This window comes from Delphinus delphis, chromosome 7 (assembly GCF_949987515.2).
Source record: "Delphinus delphis chromosome 7, mDelDel1.2, whole genome shotgun sequence".
Classification (NCBI taxonomy): Eukaryota; Metazoa; Chordata; class Mammalia; order Artiodactyla; family Delphinidae; genus Delphinus; species Delphinus delphis.
Window position 1 is genome coordinate 104035902 of NC_082689.1, and position 20377 is coordinate 104056278.

Sequence of the window (20377 nt, forward strand, 5' to 3'; positions counted from 1 at the left end):
AGGGAGAGCAGGGACACAGGCCGGCAGCGAGCAAGAAGGCAGGAGGAGCGGCCGGCGACGGGAAGGGGAGTGCAGCAGGGCACCAAAGAGGAAGCGGGAAACACAGCCGGGATCAAGGGCAGAGATGAGGAGGGAGAAAGGATGCGGAACAGGAGGCTCTGCGACCCAAGGGCCCTCGGAGCTGAGCTGGGGGCGGTGGAGGGAGAGCAGAGTCATCTACAGAGGGCACTGTAGCCATCGCCAGTCAAGACTGACAGATGCTGTCCACCACGTACCGTCGACCCCTGAACACTGCGCAGGGAGGGGGGCCGCCAACCCTCCAGGCATCCACAGATCTGCCGGATCCGGACCACCGGGGGCCACGCAGTACTGCGGTGTTTCCTACTGAACAGCCACCTACCGGTGCACCTGCGCACTCCGATCCCATGCCGTTCAACGGGCAGGTGTACATTTCTTTTGTGAGTTACTGATCCTATTTTCAGCCCCTCATCTAACCAGGTGTGTGAGCCAACGTGACAGACAGGGCTCTGGGTGATAACCAGAACTGACCTGGGAGAGAACTGGCACTTCCGGTGCCAGGGCTGCCTGCTCACTGCTTAGCAAAGCCCCACCCACCCACCCTGACACCAGGGAAGTGGTGCTTTGACGTTTTTGGGTTTTGTTTTACTTTATACAAAATAACATGCATAGGTCAGTCTGAAGTGTTTCCACAGTTATATGCACCAATGTGGCCACCGCTCAAAACAAAACGTGGGCCCTCTCTGTCACCTCCGAGAGGCCCCCGCAGGCCCTGTCCAGCCCACCTCTCCCACCCCAGAAGGGGGCCGCTGCTCCGCCATCACCGTCGCTCCCTCCCCACACCCACCCCTCTAGCTGCAGAGATGGTGACCAGAGTGCCTTCTCTTGGAGGCTGGTCTGATGACATCACTTTACAGGCTAGTGAGGGCCCATCCCAACGTGGAGAAGAGGGCAAAGCGGGCCCCCATCCACCAAAGACGCTGATAAATGCTACTGGGCACTAACACCCATCACCTCAACCAACACCCCGAGCTCTAGAGAGAGAAATAAAGTCCCACCCAGAACCAAAATGCACCCTCACTGTCTACAGCCAATGATTTCTTTCTCACTAAATACACTCACCTGGCTGTTTGGATCTCCGAGCAGGTTACATATATGTGGCACAATCTTGCTTAGTGTCAAGGTATGTGCTCCAGAGCTGAAAACAAAAGCAGTGCTTTACTGTTGGTGGGAAGAGAGGAAAGCACACTGCCTCTCCTCCCTCTCACCCCTTCCTTCCCTCCCTCCCTGGGCCCATCGCCACCGCCCACCAAGGCTCGCCCCTTACCCTTCCCCCTCTGCTTCCAAACTAAACACACACCCGCACGGCCCCTCCGCACAGTTCTAAACTATGAGTGCCTCTCAGGACAAGCGCCCCCACCCCCACCCCGGCTCGGGGTCCCTGCACCTGGCCCAGCCCTTCGCTGCCAGGCCGCGGCCGCAGCCTCGCCCACGCGGGGTCCTGTCGTCTTGACACTGCCGTGCGTCATGCGGTGGTCCCTACTCTGGCCAACTCAGTGCACTCAGCCACCCGGCAGGTTCCCGGGGTCCTCCCCTAATCGCCCTGCTGTGTGGCTCTCTGCCACACCAGACATTCAGTTAACAACCGCTTGAAGACAGACTGCGATAAACGGCTGAGAGGACGCCAGCTGAATGACGCCCTGCTGGAGGACAGCTCAGCTATCTCCAGCTGTTCACCGCCATAAACTAAACGCTGTCACTGACACCCTCTGTCAACAACACTCTCCCCGATTCCTTCCTGAGTACTCTCTTAGGACAAATTCTTAGATGCGGAACTACAGTAAGCAAAGGCTAGAAACATTTTTTAGAAGCTTCAGAGACCAGGGACTTCCCTGGCAGTCCAGTGGTTAAGACTCCGTGCTTCCACTGCAGGCGGCACAGGGTTCGATCCCTGGCTGGGGAACTAAGATCCTGCATGCCACGTGGTGCAAACAAACAAAAAAAAGCTTCAGAGACCGAATTTAATGGTCCCGAGAAGTCTAGCACATTAAGAGAGAAAAACTTATAAGGTAATATAAACGTTACAATCTCCATTTTGTTTTTAAAAATAATAAAACTCTTAATGCTGGAACAAAATGCTACATGTTAACAGTGATTATCTGAAGGTGGCAGAATTATAGACAATAATCATTTTCTTTTTTATGTAAATTTTCTGTGATATACACAGTATTACTTTCGTAATCAGAAAAGGTGATTTGTAATTTTAAAAAAGGCTCTCCTGGGCTTCCCTGGTGGCGCAGTGGTTGAGAGTCCACCTGCCGATGCAGGGGACACGGGTTCGTGCTCCGGTCCGGGAAGATCCCACATGCCACGGAGCGGCTAGGCCTGTGAGCCACGGCCACTGAGCCCGCGCATCCGGAGCAACGGGAGAGGCCACAACAGTGAGAGGCCCGCGTACCGCCAAAAAAAAAAAAAAAAAAAAAAAAGGCTCTCCTGCAAATAAGCACTTAAAAAAATGTTCAACATCAACAGTTATTAGGGAAACACAAATTAAAACCGCAATGACACAGCACTACACGCATATCAAAATGGTTAAAATTAAAGACAGTGGTAACATTCAATGCTAGCGAGGAAATGAAGAAATGAATCATTCGTACACTGCTGGTGGGAATGCAAAATGATGCAGACCACTCTGGAAAATAGTTTGGCAGTTTCTCTTAAAAGTAAAGATGAATCTACCAAACGACGCAGCAATTGTACTCTTGGGCGCTGACCCAAGAGAAATGAAAACTTCTGTTCATGCAGAAACTGGTACATGTGTGTTCACAACAGCATTATTTGAAATAACCAAAAAGTGGAAATATTCAAATGTCCTTCAACGGGTGAACTGTTAAACACACTATGATACGTCTATACCAGGGAATTCTACTCATCAATAAAAAGGAACAAACTACTGTTCAGGCAACAACATGTATGCAATCTCAAGGGAATTACGCTGAGAGGGAAAAAAAGGTCAGTCTCAAACGGTCACATTCTGTGTGATTCCATTCATAAAATAACGAAATCGCAGAGCTGGAGAGTACATGAGTGGCAGCATGGGGGCGCCTGGGGCGAGGTACGGGTCTGCACCTTGAACGTGGCAATGAGTTACCCAGAGCTGCACCCGTGTCACAGCTGCGCACACACGACATGCGTGCGTCCTGGATGAACCTGAACAAGCTCTGTGGATCGTATCTACACCAACTTCCTGGTCTGGACCCTGCACTACAGACACGCAAGACGACAGGTGGGTGCGCGGCACCTCCCAGGACGTTTCCCTATAACTTCCAGTAGATTCGTGATGATTTCAGAATTAACAGTTACAGATACAAAAGCTCAGCCGAGGACACCCTGAGGCCCCACCAGACTTACGCGTTGAGTGTGGCGACCAGGCAGAGACACGTGCCTTCCCGGGTGCGGAAGTTCTTGTGCTTGAAGCCTCCCAGCATCCGGTCCCACACGTACTGCAGGCGCAGAGGACGGGGGGGAGAGGAGAGAGGGCAGCTTCTGCAGCCCCGTCCAACGCGGGGCCCACGGGGGTCGGGGGGGGGGGGGACACGTCGCAACAGGTGCCAAAGCCCTCCCCACCTCCACCAGCTCATTAAGCGCTCTCAAGAGCTTGCTGGAAAATGGTAACTTATGCTCGTATATCAAGTTCAAAACGGTCAAAACACATTCCTTTATACAATTTCGTTTAATTCTCCCGACAGCCCTGAAAGGGAGGTGAAACTGTCCCCATTTTATGGGTGAGGAAAATGAGGCCCAAGGTCACATACTGACACTGCTCTCTCAGCTTGAACAGCTGTGCCCACCCCATCCACAAGCCAAACAGCTGCTCAGCTTTTCAGGCCAATGCAGGCTTTACCTTTCCTGGGAAGGCTTTTCCTGACGCCTCCCTGCCCCGCCCCGCCCCACCCCACAACAATGGACAGCTGGACCCCTGGCAGCCCCAGCTCACCAGCAGACAGGGACCAGGGCTGCAGCCAGGCCTCTGAGTGCCCCGACACCACAGCTGCATCTTTTCAGAGACTCACAGAGTCAGTTATGTAAATGAGCTCAACTCTAATGGATCAAACCAAGCACTCGGTACCCATGTTAAGTCCACTAACTTATTCAAACGTATACCTTCTGCTGTTTGTTGTTTAAATATCCTATGGGGAGAAGAGGGGCCAGATGAAACGCCATGAAACTTTTCCTCTGAAACCCACTGGCGCTCTGCAGGAACACCCCGAGCCCGCCCTGCCCCGCCTCACCTGGGGGTTAGCAGCCTGATCCATGATCTTCAGCAGCAGGGCCTGGTCTTGTTCCCTCACAGAGTCTTTAGCGTCGCCCAGTCTGTCTATTAAACTCGGCAGCACTGGAAATTAAAATGCAAACTGATCAAATGAAAACCTAGTCTAGTGGCCTGTGGTCACCAACTGTGGATATTTCAAAATCCTGGCCTAAATGATGCACATCACTCTAAACCCACCAACCCCTGTAATTCTACCCTTCCTGCTCAAATCCATCCACAGGAACTACTAGGCGAATCTGCAGAAATCCTTTGCATGGACACACTGTTTGTCTTCTTCCTTACTCCACCTTCCTCTAGGCAGCTTCCAGCATGTTTTTAAGCTGCTGAAATGCTATTAACATGGATGTCGATGAAAGACCGTGGCAAGAAAGAGTCAACACAAAAGGAAATCCAGGTTAGACAGAGGGGCTCCAGCACGTCTGCTCGGGGGGAGTGGGGAGGAGAGCGTGGGAGGAACAGGCATTATGGCTCAGTCTGTTTTTACTTTTACATCACATCCACCCAAGCTCATCAGACAGAATGCAGCTCTCTGCCCTTCCTCCGCCCTTCCTCCATATGGCTGGGGGCGGGCCATCACTACTGCTCCAAGGGCACCTGGGTATCAGAGGTCAATTTTCTTTGCTTCTTCTAAAAATCTATAAACATTTCTTTTACAAGAGATAGCCCTGAACAATTCAGCTAATTTAGCGGGAAATGGAATGCTACTAAAACATCAAATTCCTCAGAGGGATTTTTTATTTGCAGATGGGCGGTTTGTACCAGAGTGGGAAGAGCTCATGACTTTATCGAAAGGTGCACACTGACCAGACGGTAAACAGAACAAATACACGTGAACCAATTGAAACCGAGAAATTCTACAAGGAAATGCCTGCACAGAGACGCTTAGTGTTTGTATTGTCATCATCAAAGCCCAGAGGTCGGGAATTAAATCATCTCTTAATCTACGGAACCTGGGGTTATTTTTATTTCATTTTTCTGACTTACTGCTCTCCCTTCAAAATAAGAGTGATCATTTACCACACACTTGAAATGACATCTACAACCAAAGTGTAAACAGTCATAACAACAAAAATCTGTTAACAATACAGCTGAATCGGACCTGCAGGACTCTCAAAGAGAGAAAGCGATGCCTCTCAAAGGGAAGGGTCAGGGACAAGGAGGGCTTGGTTGGCACCACAGCCTGATGGCTAACTGGAAGAAACCAAAGTAATAGTTGGTACTAGAACAGGGAGGTGGAAGAAGCCAGCAGAAAGATATGGGAGTGGGGTGCCAGCAGGTGTGCGGAGGTGGCAGATCCGGCCACGCCCAGGAGGGGGGCGAGGGCAACGGGGCAGCCGTGGCATCTAAAGATGCAGGAGGGGGTGGGGTGGGGGCGGGCTGGGGGGTGGGGGACAAGAGGGCAAGGGTGGAAGGCGGGTACAGCCAAGTGAAGCTTTGGCGAGACCCAGCGAAGGCCGGGGGCTGGAGGAGGAGAGAGCTCACCTGTGCCGATCTGTGCCTTGAACCGATCCTGCAGCCGGGTGACCAGCGAGGACAGGATGTCCATGCCCAGGAGAACCACCTGCAACAGCAAACAGCGGGCCCCCGTCAGCGGCCGGCGGGGGGCGCGGCGCCCTCGCCCGCCGGCTCCCGGGGCCCCACCGCATCTCTGGCTCAGACGCGGCCCGGGAGCCGGAGCGTGCGCCGACCCGCAGGGTTAAGCCGGGTGTCAGGAGGGGGGCCGCTTGCCGGAAAGGGCTGTTTACAGCGCTAACACGAAATAGTCGGTGGCGAGACACGAATCAACCCCCACCGCCTCGGCCTGAGTCCCAGGCGCCCGCCCTCTAGGGTGGGAGCGCGCGCTGCGGCCCCGCCCCCTGCAGGCCCCGCCCCGGCGGAGAGCACATATGCATATCAGCTCGCAGCTGGCGCGTGGCCTTCTGGGTAACACTGAGCGGCCCCTTTGCGACCTTCCGAAGCCTCCGAAAACGCGGAGTTCGTGGCGAGCTTCGGGAGCCGAGATCAGCAGAGGTGCGCCGGCTGCCGGGCGGCTGCGGTGGAATGCTCGGGTTAGTCGCCACAAGCCTACCCGGTGTTGGCGCCTGCTTCTCGCGGCGCGAAGAGCGCCGGCGCCAACCATCCTTTTCTTGGGGTTGTGCTACTGTCCGATGAGCGTTTAGCGAGGGCAGTACTGCTAACGCCTATACAACACGCTCGCACCTGGTAAAGCTACGCTTTACCTCGGTGCAATTTTTGGAAAAAAGAATTTTCTCTTTTCCACGAGGTCGAAGTTCAAAAGCAGTTTTTCCGAGCTGTATAAAGATGGTTGTAAAGCTGTTTCTATTTTAAGGGGGCGCTAGCAGCTTCAAGAGAGCTCAGGTTTCTTTGTCTCTTTTCCCGGGCGAACCCTCCGAAATTCACTGTCAGTAGACAACGCTTCTGCGTTGTGTAAGTTTATTTTGAGAGCTACTCTGAAGTTACTGGAGGAGATCTCAGATAATAACAATCGAGTTTTTGTATCTCCCTGGCTCCTGCGTTTCGATAAAAGCGGAAACGTTAGGTTTTGCTGGTTCAGTTCTTAAATTCACCGCTTCGAAAAGAAGTAATCCAAGTTTGTCCACTAGTCACCACAGTTCACGCACTATCCTTGCAAGGAATTGGCAACGTAAAAATCTTAAGACACACCTCTTAACGTTCCTTAAAGAAACAACTGTCGTTCGACAGGTTTTGTGTCTGTAATGGTACGGAAAATAATGACTTATGAGCTACGGACGACTAGGTACCAGGTTTTAACTCTTCCTCCGAAGAATACTAACCGTACGATGAGAAAAGCCTCTGAAACGGTATCTCAACCAGATGAGCAAAGTCAACACCAACAGCCACAAAATCACATCGGCAGGACCTATGCTGCGTATGTGATTAGAAGGTCTGTGATCCTTCGCATAAGAACTCACAAGCCCACATTCGATCCCAATAGACATCCTGCAAGATACCTAATCAGTACACTTCAAAACACTTGAAGTCGTCAAAGACAAGGAAAGTCAAATCGTCACAGCCAAAAGGAGGAGCCTAGGAGACACAATGATAAAGTGGAGCGTCACATCCTGGGATGATAAGGACGTCAGGTAAAACTTACTTAAGACCTGAACAAACTATGGACATTAAGTTAATAATAATCTGTCAGTATTTCTTTATTGGGTTTAAGAAATATACCCCACCAGTGTTAGAGGTGAATGATATATAATGGGATTTTTCTGTCAATGCAAAACTGTTCTAAAAATTTAAGTTTATTTTATAAAAAGAGTAGCCTCTCAATGATGTGGAACTGGCCTTTTCCTGATAAAATCCTAAGCATCGGTCTGGATGCACTACTGGTCGGAGGGGGGAGTGTTCCTCGTGGCAGAACTATTAATACCTGCCTTAAGTATAATCCCTCAAGACTTAGCTGCAAGAGGACTATGGCCTTTTCACATATGCCAGCCCATGTTGGTTTACCTACTCGTGGAATTTGGGGGAAACAGACTTTAAGCTTTTCCAGGATGAAGGTTTGCTAGCAGGTCCAACCACGGCAGCCCTGGCTAAATCCTAGACTGCAACGTTCCCCAACAGTCCCACCCAGAGACACTGGGGAATCCACAGACTGTCCGGGAAGATGAGGCTGACTGATGCAGCCGAGCTCCAGAGCACTAGGACCGCAGAGGCTGGAGCACAGTCCAGGCACCCTCACAGCAGAATCAACCACCGCACACACTTGTCCAGTTCTCCCTTAGTCATAGCCCCGCTGGGGCAGGAAAGGAACCACTACCATGCATGTTTATCTTCACAGCTCAGGCCCTTCTATGTTCCTGTTTCCCTAGTGAAGAGAGGGATAAATGAGTGAAGTCATTGCCTAGAAGACCACTCTAATTAGGAGCCGTGAAGCCTCTCTGTGCCTCAGTTTTCTGACCTGTTAAATGGGGGAAAGAGTAACAGCTACCTCGTAGGGGAAAGGGCCCGACCACTCCACCTGTTGGCTGTTAGCACCGCAGCACTGTCACTGCCCCTGCCAGAGGAAACAGGTACTGATTCAGGTCAGTGGAGGCCACGCCTATGAGTCCCGGGGACAGGGACTGGGGTCGATTCCCAGAGGCGGCTTCCCAGAAGGGCTTTCACTGCACCAGGCTCATAAGCTTTGAAGACCTAGCCTCACACCAAAGGAAGAGAAGACCTCCCTGCAAAGAGAGAAGAGCACATGGGGTGGGAGGAGGGGAACGGGTGCGGGGGAGGGGCCAGGGAGGAAGCTCCGGAAGGGCCGCAGCTAGGTCCCAAACACAGTGGGGGAGCCACGGCAGAGCTGTAATGTGAAGGGGGAGTGACAGGGCCCTGTGCCCACCATGGTGAAGATGGCCAGGACGGAGGGGACAGCGGCAGAGAGAGGGCCAGGCTCACACCACCACTCTGCCAGTAGTTTTCACTAAGCCATCAACTCTGTATGACGCTTGAGCACCTCCTCCAATATTCTATTTAATTTTCTGAGTTTACACTTGTGTCCCCAGCTAAACTCCTTGAATGTAAGAAATACCATGCCTTGTATTTCCTCAAAACTTCTGTAACATATAGCACAATACCGGGCTCATGGTAAGTGACCAATAAAGCCCTACTTTACTGACTAGTGATGAATTAGAACAGATGTGTTCTCAAGGTCCAACACAGTTCCTTTATAACTTTTAAAAGACACTTTTAAAAGGAGGTAATAATGGCTAAGTAACTCAGACCACCCCTCATGCTAAAAACAACTACAAATGCTGGATATCATATAAAAGAACATCTTCTTGGAAACATCAGAGAACTAAGAAGGCACAGAAGAACTACCGGCTCACAAAACATAAGAAAAGTAAAATCCAGAGAGATGAGCCTACAGCAAATGGTCTACTTTTGCCCTAGGGCCATTTATACACTGGGACGGGGCAACCAAGACACTGAGGATTGATTACTTGTGATAACCACATTATCTAGAACATGCACTCCAGAGCCCTCGAAGACTAGTGGCCCAGATAAACCCCTATACCTTGGGTCGGAAATCCAAATGGCTATACACTTGGAGAGTGAATTGGAAATAAAACAGCCTCCAGATGTACTGCAGGCCAGCTTCCAAGAATCTGGGTGACCCAGAAAAATGCCAATCCCTCACAGCAGATAGAAATGATCTTATTAGATTACTGGTGCCCTAAAGCCCCTGGCAGATAAAAACACAAATCATTTCTGGATGGAGAGTATATAATCCTCGTCTAGTCCTCAATTTCCTTCTGTAGACAATTCTCAAATACAATGTCCAAAACACAACCAAAGACAACCAGGTACACAGGACAACTGTAAATGAAAACTAGCAGAAACAAATATCCATATGAACTATGCGTACGAGAATAATTAGAAACAGATGTTAAGATAACAATTCTTACTATGTAAAGAAAACAAAACACATGATTTAAACTGGGGAGAGAGAAATCCAAAGTTAAGTACTTGATGGATGGGCTTAAAAACACACTAGATACAGACGAAGGGAAAAGTAAACAGGAAACTGAGTCTGCAGAAAAAAATCCAGAATGAAGCCCAGAGAGACAAAAGGGTGGAAAATTCAAAAGAGGAGGTAAGAGACCAAAGATAGAGAAAAACAGAACTAACGTAAGTTGAAACGGAGTTCAAAAGGAGAGGTCAGCAACGCTAGGCAAGAAGCAATAGTGGACACACATCTGGGTCACTACTATCCCCCAAAAAACAGAAACAGAAAACAACTGTGGGTGAAGTTGTGGGGAAACTGGGACTCTTGTGCGTTCACTGCTGGTAGGAATACACAGTGGTGCAGTCCCCGTGGGAAACGGTGTGCAGGTCCCCCAAATTAAACACAGAATCACCGTATGATCCAGCAATTCTACTTCTGGCTATAAAACCCAAAAGGAGTGAAAGCAGGGATTCCAACAGATACTTGTACACTCGCTCAGAGTGACATTATTCACAACAGCTAAAAGGTGGAAAGAGCCAAATTTTGATCCAAGTATCAAACCAAGCACCACACTTGATGAAATACTGCAAGTTTTCCCTTTGATATGGGGAACAGGACAAAAACATCCATTCTGCAATTTCTTTTCAACACTGGTCCTAGTTAAAGCTTTATGGCAAGAAAAAAATTAAAGGTATAAAACTCAGAGAGAAGAAGCTAAACTGTCATTACTAATGGAAGTTGTAAGTAGAAAATCCAGAAGATCTACAGGTATATTATAAAATAAGTGAGTTTAGCAAGACTGATTAATACAAAGTCAATGTACCCTCCCCCGGCAAAAAACAATTACATTTCTATACCAACGACAAGCCAAAAAAGGAAATCTTAAGTTTCCATTCTTAATTGCATAAAAATTAACACCTAGGAATAAATCTAGCCAAAATAAATCTCTACCCCAAAAGCTACGGAATGATAAAAAAAAAAGAAAGAAAAATTAAAGATGACCAAAATAAACAGAGAGAAGCTACAGACTGAAATACTCAGTATTGCAAAATTTCCATTTTCCCCAAATTGATCTACACATAAAATTCCACTCAAAATCCCAACTATAATTTTTCTTTAGGAAGTTCACAAGTTGATTCCAAAATCTATGTGGAAATGCAAATGGCAGGACACAAGCTGGTGAAACTCGCTCCCATGGGATATCAAGATTTATTATAAAACAGCAAGAATGTGCTATCGGCTCAAGAAAAGACAAATATAGCAACAGAACAGAATAAAGAAACAGACTCATGCATATATGGGCACCTGCTTTATGACAAAGTGTGCACTATAGAGGAGTGAGAACCCTGGGCCCACTGAGTATCTATCTAGAATAAAACAGAAACTAACTCCTCTCTCACCCCATACGTCAAGATGAACTCCTGGTATAGATATAAGTGTGGAAAACAAAACAATAAAGCTTTTAGCAAATGACACAGGAAAACAGCTGCATGATCCCAGGATAGGAGAAAGTATCAGGACACAGTAAACATAAACCATTAAAAGAAAGAGTGATGCACTGGACCAAATTCAAACTAAGAACTGTGGTATACCAAAACACCCTAAGGAAGTTAAAAGGCAAGTCACATTGGAAAGAGATATTTATAAAACAAATAAGCAACAACAGGTTGATTCTAGAAAATATACAGATCACCTACAAGCCCAATCCACAAGCAACCCAGTAGAAAAATGGGCAAAATATTTGAACAGGCCCTTCACAAAAGATATCAATGTTCCTAAGTACATGAAAAGTTGTTCAACCTCCATTACTCATCAGAGAAACATAAACTAAAATACAATGACACACTACTGCATACTCCCTGAATGGCTAAAATTAAAGAACGACAAGACCAAGTGTTGACAAGAACGTGTTTCCATGGAAACTTGGGCTGGTAGAATGTAAACTGGTACAACCAACACTTCAGAAAACATCTTGGTATATCTCCCAAATTTGGAGATACAGCTATTCCACTGCTAGGAATATGCCCAACAGAAATGCATGCACGTGTACAACAGGAGAAATGCACAAAAATGCTCAGAGCAGCCCCATTCGTGATAGCCAAAAACTAGAAATCCATGTGTCCATCTACTGTAGAATGTGAAAGTTGTGGTTTTCATGCCAGGGAATACAATAATCAATCAAAATAAATGAATCAAAGCTATGCTCAACAGCAGAGATAAATCTATAATAATGAGTGAAAAGGCCTGTATATACACTTTTGTATAAGTCCAACAACAAGCAAACATAAACTATAATTTTAAGGTACATATTTAGATGATAAAACCAAAAAAGAAAAGCAAGAGAGTGATACCATACAAGTCAGGAGAGTGGTAACTTCGGGGAGTGCTGGCAATGTTCCAGCTCTTGTCCCGAGTGGCAATTAAAGAGCTGCTGGCTTTACATCTCATTAAACTGTGCATTTGCATTTTATGCACTTTCTAAATACAGCTCACAATTTTTTAAAAGGTTTTAAAAACTAGAAAAGTGGGAGTGACCCTGGACCACTTGACCTATATATAAAAGTCTGTGACAAGTGGCTTGGACCTCGTCTCTGCCTTACTTACTTTCTAAACTACAAGTCAAAGCACCAAAATGGAACCAACCACAGTTCTCTCTCCACGGTATAACATCTGCTCAATGATCAAAGAAAGAAATTCTAGGGCTTCCCTGGTGGCGCAGTGGTTGAAAGTCCACCTGCCGATGCAGGGGACACGGGTTCGTGACCCGGTCCGGGAAGATCCCACATGCCGCGGAGCAGCTGGGCCCGTGAGCCACGGCCGCTGAGCCTACGCGTCCGGAGCCTGTGCTCCGCAATGGGAGAGGCCACAACAGTGAGAGGCCTGCGTACCGCAAAAAAATAAAAAAGAAAGAAATTCTAAATCCTTTTCCCCAAAAAATGTCCATAAGGGACAAGCTAGGCTGGATGAACAGGTCACTTCTTGAGCCTCGGAAGACCAGACTGGCTGGAATAAAAATAATATTTTGCATTCATATCGTATTTTATTGTTTTTAAGGCACTTCTGGATGAATCTGAATAATCTCACAATAACCTGAGATGTAGAACATACTGCCCTTATTTTGCAAGCGAGGAAAATTCAAAAAAGAGGTAGAGAGACTTAACCAAGGTCATAAAGTTTGGGTAGTGATGGAACTGGAGCGGGGTAGGGGTGGGGGGGCCTCCTGACTTGATCAAGGCTATTCTCAGCACAGCAAAATCACAGTATCACAAAACCCCACCTTTTAGCCCTCCTCACCTCTCTCTAGCTAGCTGAAGACCTTGGGCAGGTCACGTTTCTTCTCTGCCACTACCAGATAAAGTCAGTCTCAGTTCCAAACGTCTCTGATGCTCTGATAATGCCCAAAACAGGAAAAGTCCAAGGGTGCTGTGAGTACAGATCCAGGCTTGAATCCCAGCTCTGCCACGTCTACTGCCCAAATGAGCTGCTCCGTCTCCAGGATTCACGAGCTTCATCAGTAAAGTCAGAATAAAACACCTTTCCCTCAAAGAGTACACAGGAGGGTTAAGAGTTTTAACAAAATGGCTGGCATACAGTAGGCACTCAGTAAGTGTTTGTTCCCTTCTTTATGACAGCAGCACTTTCAAAAAATAAAAAACAAAAAAGCACAGCCTACTGAGCAAAGAGAGGAACAGTCCGAGGGGGCACAACCCCAAAGATGAAAGTGAGGGCGCCTGAAATCTCATCACCCAACTGTCAACATGCTGATGACTGTCCCTCAAGACATCTCGCATGTACACGTGTGCACATGTCTGTGCTGTGAGTTCTACAGAAACGGTTCGTATGCCATGGAAATCGCCCCAGATCTATACATACAGATCTCCACCCCATTTTCAGTGGCTGGATGATACCCCACTGTGTGCAGGCACCACAATCACTAAACCGAGCCGCCAAGCCCCTACCCATAGTCATTATCTTAATCAACACTGTGATGGGTACACACGTCCGCACACGTGCACTTATCTCCTCAGGACAGGTTCTGAAAAAGAACACACGCTGTACACCTGACTAGCATTATTTTTACCATAATGCACTAGGTGCCCTATGGGGCCACAGGCTGCTGACTCTATACATTTTGTTGTCATTTTAAGACTCTACACTGCAACCTTATTAAGTAAGGGGGAAATCAATTAGTACTCTTACAGTGCACTCACTTTCAATCCCAAAAATAAAAGCACAACACAGATACCCAAGAAGAGTGTGACAAAGTAGGTGACCCTGTGCGTTCATGCAAGACAGCAGAACTGTTCACACAAGCATGCTGTCCTTCACAGCTTCACCCAGCGACTCCTGGGACACTCGTGCCAGCCAGATGCCTCTGGGCCGCTGAGTTTTTAAATCCCTCTTCTGGAATGGCCGCCGGAGACACTTTTTGAGCCACAAAAGTCTGTTAAAATATAAGTACTTAATGTGAGATTAATGGGGCTCACGAAGTGATAGGCTTGTTACCTGTTGTTGCCCATACACCAGGGTCTTACCATTAGAAAGGATCATCCGTCATCAAACCACTTCATTTCACACACGAGCAGCAACAGGCCCAGCGAGCCCAGGAGGCCGGGGTTGAACACAGTGCGAGGCAGAATCAGTAACCTTTGTTCAAAGATCTGGACCAGCCCCATACAATGTTCAGCAGTGACAGGAATGTCCCAGATTGGTGCTGTACAAATCAGCAGCCACTAACCACATATGGCTACTGAGCAAGTGAAATGTGGCTCGTGTGAATGGGAAAAAGAATCTTAAATTTTGCTTAAACCATCGAGCTCCTTAATGTAACTTTCAACAGCCGCACGGGGCTCAAGGCCACCGTGCCATCCAGCGCAGCTCTAGACCCACGGCTGCAACTCAAGCAGGGAGAGATGAGGCGGCACCTAACCACGGAAACCCAGACTCCTCGGGAAGCCCTGCTCACTTGACACCAGGTGGGAACTGAAGCCAGCGTGGCCAGATGGCCAGATTTTAAACACGGGCAACTTTCTGAATGAATTTAAAGGACTGGGGAGCCCAAAAACACATTTCGTGGGTGGAATCCGGCCAAAGGCCCCTAAATCTGCAACCTCCCTCCTCCAGACGCATCTCATAAACGTGAGATCAGGCACCAAAGCATTCATGGCTGCCCAAGGGATTAAACAAGGACCCAAGTCTTCCACGTGGGCTTTTAAAATTCTCCCAATATGCTTCTAAGCTGACCTCCCCACTCCTCTCCTCCAGCCAGCCAGTCAGCCAGGCCTACGGGGTCTCCTAAGAGCCCCCCACCCCGCGCCCCTCCCGGGAGCTCTTCCAGCCTCTGGGCTCCTCCCCGGCCCTCTACTTCACGGGCACTCCACACCTCTCTCCAAAGACCACAGACCACTCGAAGCGGGGCGGTCCTAACACAGCCCCTCTCATCCCCAAGCACTTCCCCAGGGGCAGCACACGGGTGGGTGTTGGCGGCTGGGGGGCTCATGGGGAAAATGAACCGTTACCTTGCACATATTCTCCCTATTATCTCACTGAATCCTCACGACACCCTGTACCAAGCACCGCACCTATAAGCATCCCCACCTCCCAGCTAAGGAAACAGGCAACTGGGCAAGGCCACTCAGCTACCACGTGGCTCCAGTAACATTCATTACGCCACCAGTCTTCCAAAAGGGCGAGGCAAGGACAGTTAAGTGTGTAAGGACACTCCCCAAACCGAAATCGCTCTCGTGTGCACCTTCCCCAGAGAACCCTCGGCCCACTGGATGCCCTTCTGGCAAAAAAGTGGGCATCACTCTTAAGAGCCAAGAAGTGCTAATAACCCAAATACCCATCAACTGATGACTAGAGAAACAAAATGTGGTACCTCCACACGATCAAACACCATTCACGGTAAAGGGGAACAAACTAGTACTGATGCACGCTATAATATCCATGAACCTGGAATACAGGATAAAGAAATCAGACATAAAAGACTACCTACTGTATGATCCCATTTACACGAAATGCTCAGGAAAGGCAAATCGACAGAGACAGGAAGCAGAGAAATGGTCACCTACGACTGCAGGTGGGGGTGGGGAATGCCTGCAGGCGGAGGCAAGGGATCTTTCCGAGTGATGGGCAAACGCTCTAACAGCGGATTGCGGTGATGGCTGTGCAACTCCGTAAATTTACTAAAAAATAACTGAACTGCATGATTAACAGGTAAATTATACCTCGATAGAGCTGTAAAAGAAAAATCAGTTACTTGTTTTAAAAGCACTCTACTCTGATCTTTCTGGTGACTGGACTGTGGAAGAAGAATTCATTACACCTGCCAAAGGCAGGTATTTGTTATCTATCAATCCGGAAATGATCCTGAAGTGGTGCCTGCGGCAGAAGGAAGCAAGGCCAACAGCTGGGTTGGGAGCTGAGTTGTGATGGGAAGCAGTGCAGCCTGCGTGGGCCAAGAGGCCGATCGGTGCCGCGGAGAACGCTCTGAAGAGCCCACAGTCCACACACCTCAATTCGCTCTGTGGGCCAGTCATCAACCACAGCTTTCCCGAATGTGCCAGCTCTCACTGACACGGGTCCCTGCCTGAAGCACTGTGCTTTCTCTCTGTGTCACTCTCGTGCCTCTCAAGGCTCACTTCAAGCATCACTTGCTCCAGCGCCCTCCCGCCTATACCCAGTAGCCCGGGACGGAAGGCGGTACGTTCCGCACACCCACCACACACTGCTCTTGTAGCGGTTGCGACCTCTGGTTTGTTAAACCATCTGTTTCACTAGTGCCTAAAGCCTAGCTTGAGCGCTCCCTAAAGACAGGTTCTGTATCTCCATCATTTCTGAATCACCAGCATCGACCATGATGCCAGCAAATTTGGAGGAAGTGGTTGGGGGTGCCTGGGTAAGACAGGGAATAATGTGAATGGTACGAGCTTCGCGCTCCAGTGAACAACCCCAAACACAATGGCCAACAGCAAAGCACCGTCACTCTACCCTGTTTGGATCCTTCCTTCCACCCCGGGCTCCCTTCCATCTATTCTCACCACGCGACCAGAATGTCCGTCTAAAAGTTAAGTCATAGCATGAAAACCCGCCAACGGCTCCATGTTGTGTAAGAACTGGTCTCCCCGATGGCCACCCCCTCCCCTCACTGGCCTCCCAGCTGCTTCCTCCCCATGCCAGACACTCTCTCTGCCTGGAATGCCCTTCCCCAAGGCTGCCACCCAGCCCGTCCCAACATCCCGCCCAGTCTCTGTCTCAGTGCCATGTTCTCAGCCAGGCCCGCTCCGACCACCCTACTGAATACCATGGGTGTGCGTGCACGCCCTCGGCCCACTCGGCTTCACTTTTCTCCAAAGCACTTCTCACTTCCCCGTAGTCTATGAAAACTCACTCAGCTGACTTGCTTGTGGGCTCTTTCCCTCAAGTGCGAAGTAAGCTCCATGAAGAAAGGAACTTGTATCTAGTTACTCATTGCTACAGTCCAGAACCTTAGTTGTTGAGTAAATGAATGAATCCCATCAATCTGCTTTATTTCTCACTTGGAAAATACTGCAGTGCCAGGGCCCACCCTGTGCCCACTACGAAGCCCACTCGTCTAAAAAGTGAAGGTGGCCTCAACTGTGAGGAATTTTACCTCACCCTGATGGGAAATGAGGCAACAATAGAACAGAAAGAAACCCTCCGGGTCCCACTTTTTAGGACGCATCTTACTGCAATCAGGGGAAAAGTGACAGTTAACATGACATACTCCCAAGTCCCTCAGACTCCATTTCAGAGCTAGCCAGATTCCATCACACTCTGCTCAGGATGCTTCGTAAGAATGATCTTGGGAATCAAAGCTTCCACAAGGCTAGGTATCTGAAGAACATTTTATGGAAAAATCCATTCACTGAACTGCACCAATCAGCAAAACTACTACCCACAGTAGCCGATGGCTATCCTGTCTGAACTCAAGGGGAAAGCTTTCAGGCCACTGTGATGGGGACAGGCAAGGTGTGAACCACACCCGGTAAGACGCGCAAGCCACACAGTTCAGGACAAGCCCAGCAGAATGCTCCACCATCAGAAACCCAGTATGGGGTGGGGGCGGGGTGGGCGCGGGGGTGGAGCTCCAAGCAGCAGACAGAGAATACAATAAGTAGGCTTTGGAGTCAGACAAGACTGGGTTCAAAACATGGCACCACCACGGTTACTAGCCATGGGCCCTCAAGAACGTTAACGTCTCCAAGTCCATATATGCATCTGTAAAATGGGATACCTAATACCCCCTTCTGCCGGTGACTGGGAAAATTACTGAAGCAATCAATTTCAACGACATGCCACAGTGAACCACACATAGTAAACGTGGCCCTGTCCTCCCCTTCGTTCCCAGGTAAAAATCAAGTTCGAGAGTATTTGCAAACGTTAAGGCAAGTGAAATAAAGCAGACACAAAAGGACACATACTGTGTGACTCCAGATATAGGATGTGTCAAGAAACGGCAGATTCTTAGAGACAGAAAGGAGAACAGTGTATGCTGTACACCTAAAACTAATATTGTAAATCAACGATACTTCAATTAAAGAAAAACAGAAAGAAAGTAGTGGCTACCAGCGGCTGGTGGGAGGGGGAAATGGGAAGTTATTGTTTAATGGATGCAGTTTGGGATGATGAAAAGGTTCTGGAGATGGACAGTGGTGATGGTTGAACAACACCGTGAATATACTTACAGCCGCTAAGCTGTACAACTAAAAGCAGTTAAAATGGTTAAGTTTTATGTTATGTATATTTTAACACAATTTTTTTTTTTAATTTTAAGAGTATGTGCGGTATGTGAGCTGTAAAATGGTTTACGCCATCTGCAGTGTTTAATCTCCCCCCTGCAATTGTTTCCTCACTACAACGCCGGGTCCAAAATAGCATCGTCTCTATTGGTGCCATGGCTGTGCCCACCACGGTCAAACCAGAAGAAACCATTTTTCCTTTCAACCCTGTTACAAGTGACATCTCCACCCACAAACATTCTAGCACTGAGAGGTAGAAGATTCCCAATTCATTCTAAAAGCTCGCAAAACTCTACAAAACTGGGCAAGGATCACATGCAAAGTTAAGGAAACTTATCCAATCCCACTAATAAGAGAGAAATCCAAAAACTTTATAGAGTCTGGAAGGAAACAAAGTTCAGAGCATCCTAAGAACTTAGAAATTTCACCCTGAGGTGCTGGGGAACCACTGAAAGTTTGGAAGAAAAAAGGGGATGGGATGGAAGGAGGACAGGGATAAGGATAGGGGAGTGTGAAATGATATATTTGCAGTTTTGAAAGCTCATTTTTGCAAAGATGGGGAGCACGAATTGGAGGCAGGGAGGACTTTGGGTGCAACAAGGACAGAGACTGCAGGTTTCTAGGCTGCGCAACAAAGCCGACGGTTGTGTCATACCCCAAGATGAGGCAGGGGGACTGGGGGCAGGTCTGTGTGACAGCAGAAGGAGCTGAACTGTTTCTGACACATTGAGCTCCGGGCCTGATGGGACATCAACACAGAAATATCCTGCAGGCACGTGTCTGCCACCTGAAGCCCAGGAGGGAAGTGTAGGGTGCAGATATGGGTCTGGGAACACGTACAGGAATGAGAGTCGCCAGTGAGAACGCGCAGCACGCAGAGGGAAGACTGAGGCTGGCATCCTGATGAACACCCACGTCTGCAAGGGCTGGAGGAGGCGGTATCCACGAAGTAGATGAAGAAGAGCTGCTGGAAGAAGAACTCACTCAGGTGGCATCAAAAGCCAGTGAAGAAGACAGCGTCACCAGTGGGGCCTGATCAGGTAAGAAGTCACATAAGATCAGGGTGCAAAGAACTCTGGCTTTGGCAATTCCTTAGTCCATCCGCAAGTTCATGGGAGGAGGGATCAGACATGTGGAACGAAGAGTGACGGGGATGTCGGGTCGAGACCGAATGTGGGAAAGTCCAAGCGCCGGCAAAACTCAGTATGGCAGCCTGAAGACTCTGCTGGTCAAGTAAAGGTGGTGGTTGTTTCTTCTTCAAATGGTAGACACGTGAGCCTATTTTATAGACTGAAGGAGGAGATTCAGAAGTTAAGGGAATGTGTCTATCATTGATAGGCGTTTCAGGTCACACCACAAAGGACAGCAGAGGAGGAGATAGAGGATGCTGGGAGAGGTACTAAAATGCGGTATCCAAAGCCTGACGATCCAAGGCCTGCCCGAGTGTGACGTGGCAGACAGAAACCCGGGGAATTAACCGCAGTCGGTGTCTTAAACCAGTTTTGACAGTTCTTTTTACTGGGCAGGTGTCAGGAGCTAGGGTATGCTGATGGCCACTTGCAACCAACCCCCAGAAATCTTAACACAACTGGAATGCTCTCACTGTCCATCACAAAATTTAAAAGACTTCCTCATCATAAACACCCAAAATATGTGTAAAATAAATGGATGAGGATGGCCTGGATTGTTCTGGGGAATGGGAGAAGGGAAATTATGAACAATAAAGGCGTAGGTAGGAAAGGGCGCCGAGAAGAGGGAGAATCCCAGGAAGAAAAATGAGGCCACAAGGCCCAGCACCAGAGT

General features: G+C 48.5%; 1 protein-coding gene and 1 non-coding gene across 2 annotated transcripts in view; one reads left to right on the forward strand and one right to left on the reverse strand.

The window, feature by feature from the left end:
• Positions 1-20377, reverse strand: part of CLASP1 (cytoplasmic linker associated protein 1) — a 267853-nt gene that overhangs the window by 175917 nt on the left and 71559 nt on the right. Inside the window, exons 3-6 of the mRNA XM_060016946.1 lie at positions 5834-5912; positions 4311-4414; positions 3430-3521; positions 1141-1216 (exon numbers count right to left, since the gene is read on the reverse strand). Of these exons, the coding sequence (XP_059872929.1) occupies positions 1141-1216; positions 3430-3521; positions 4311-4414; positions 5834-5912 (351 nt within the window). The remainder of the gene's footprint in view (positions 1-1140; positions 1217-3429; positions 3522-4310; positions 4415-5833; positions 5913-20377) is intronic.
• Positions 6466-6591, forward strand: LOC132428816 (U4atac minor spliceosomal RNA). The gene has a single exon (XR_009520209.1). It is a non-coding gene; the product is annotated as a U4atac minor spliceosomal RNA (small nuclear RNA).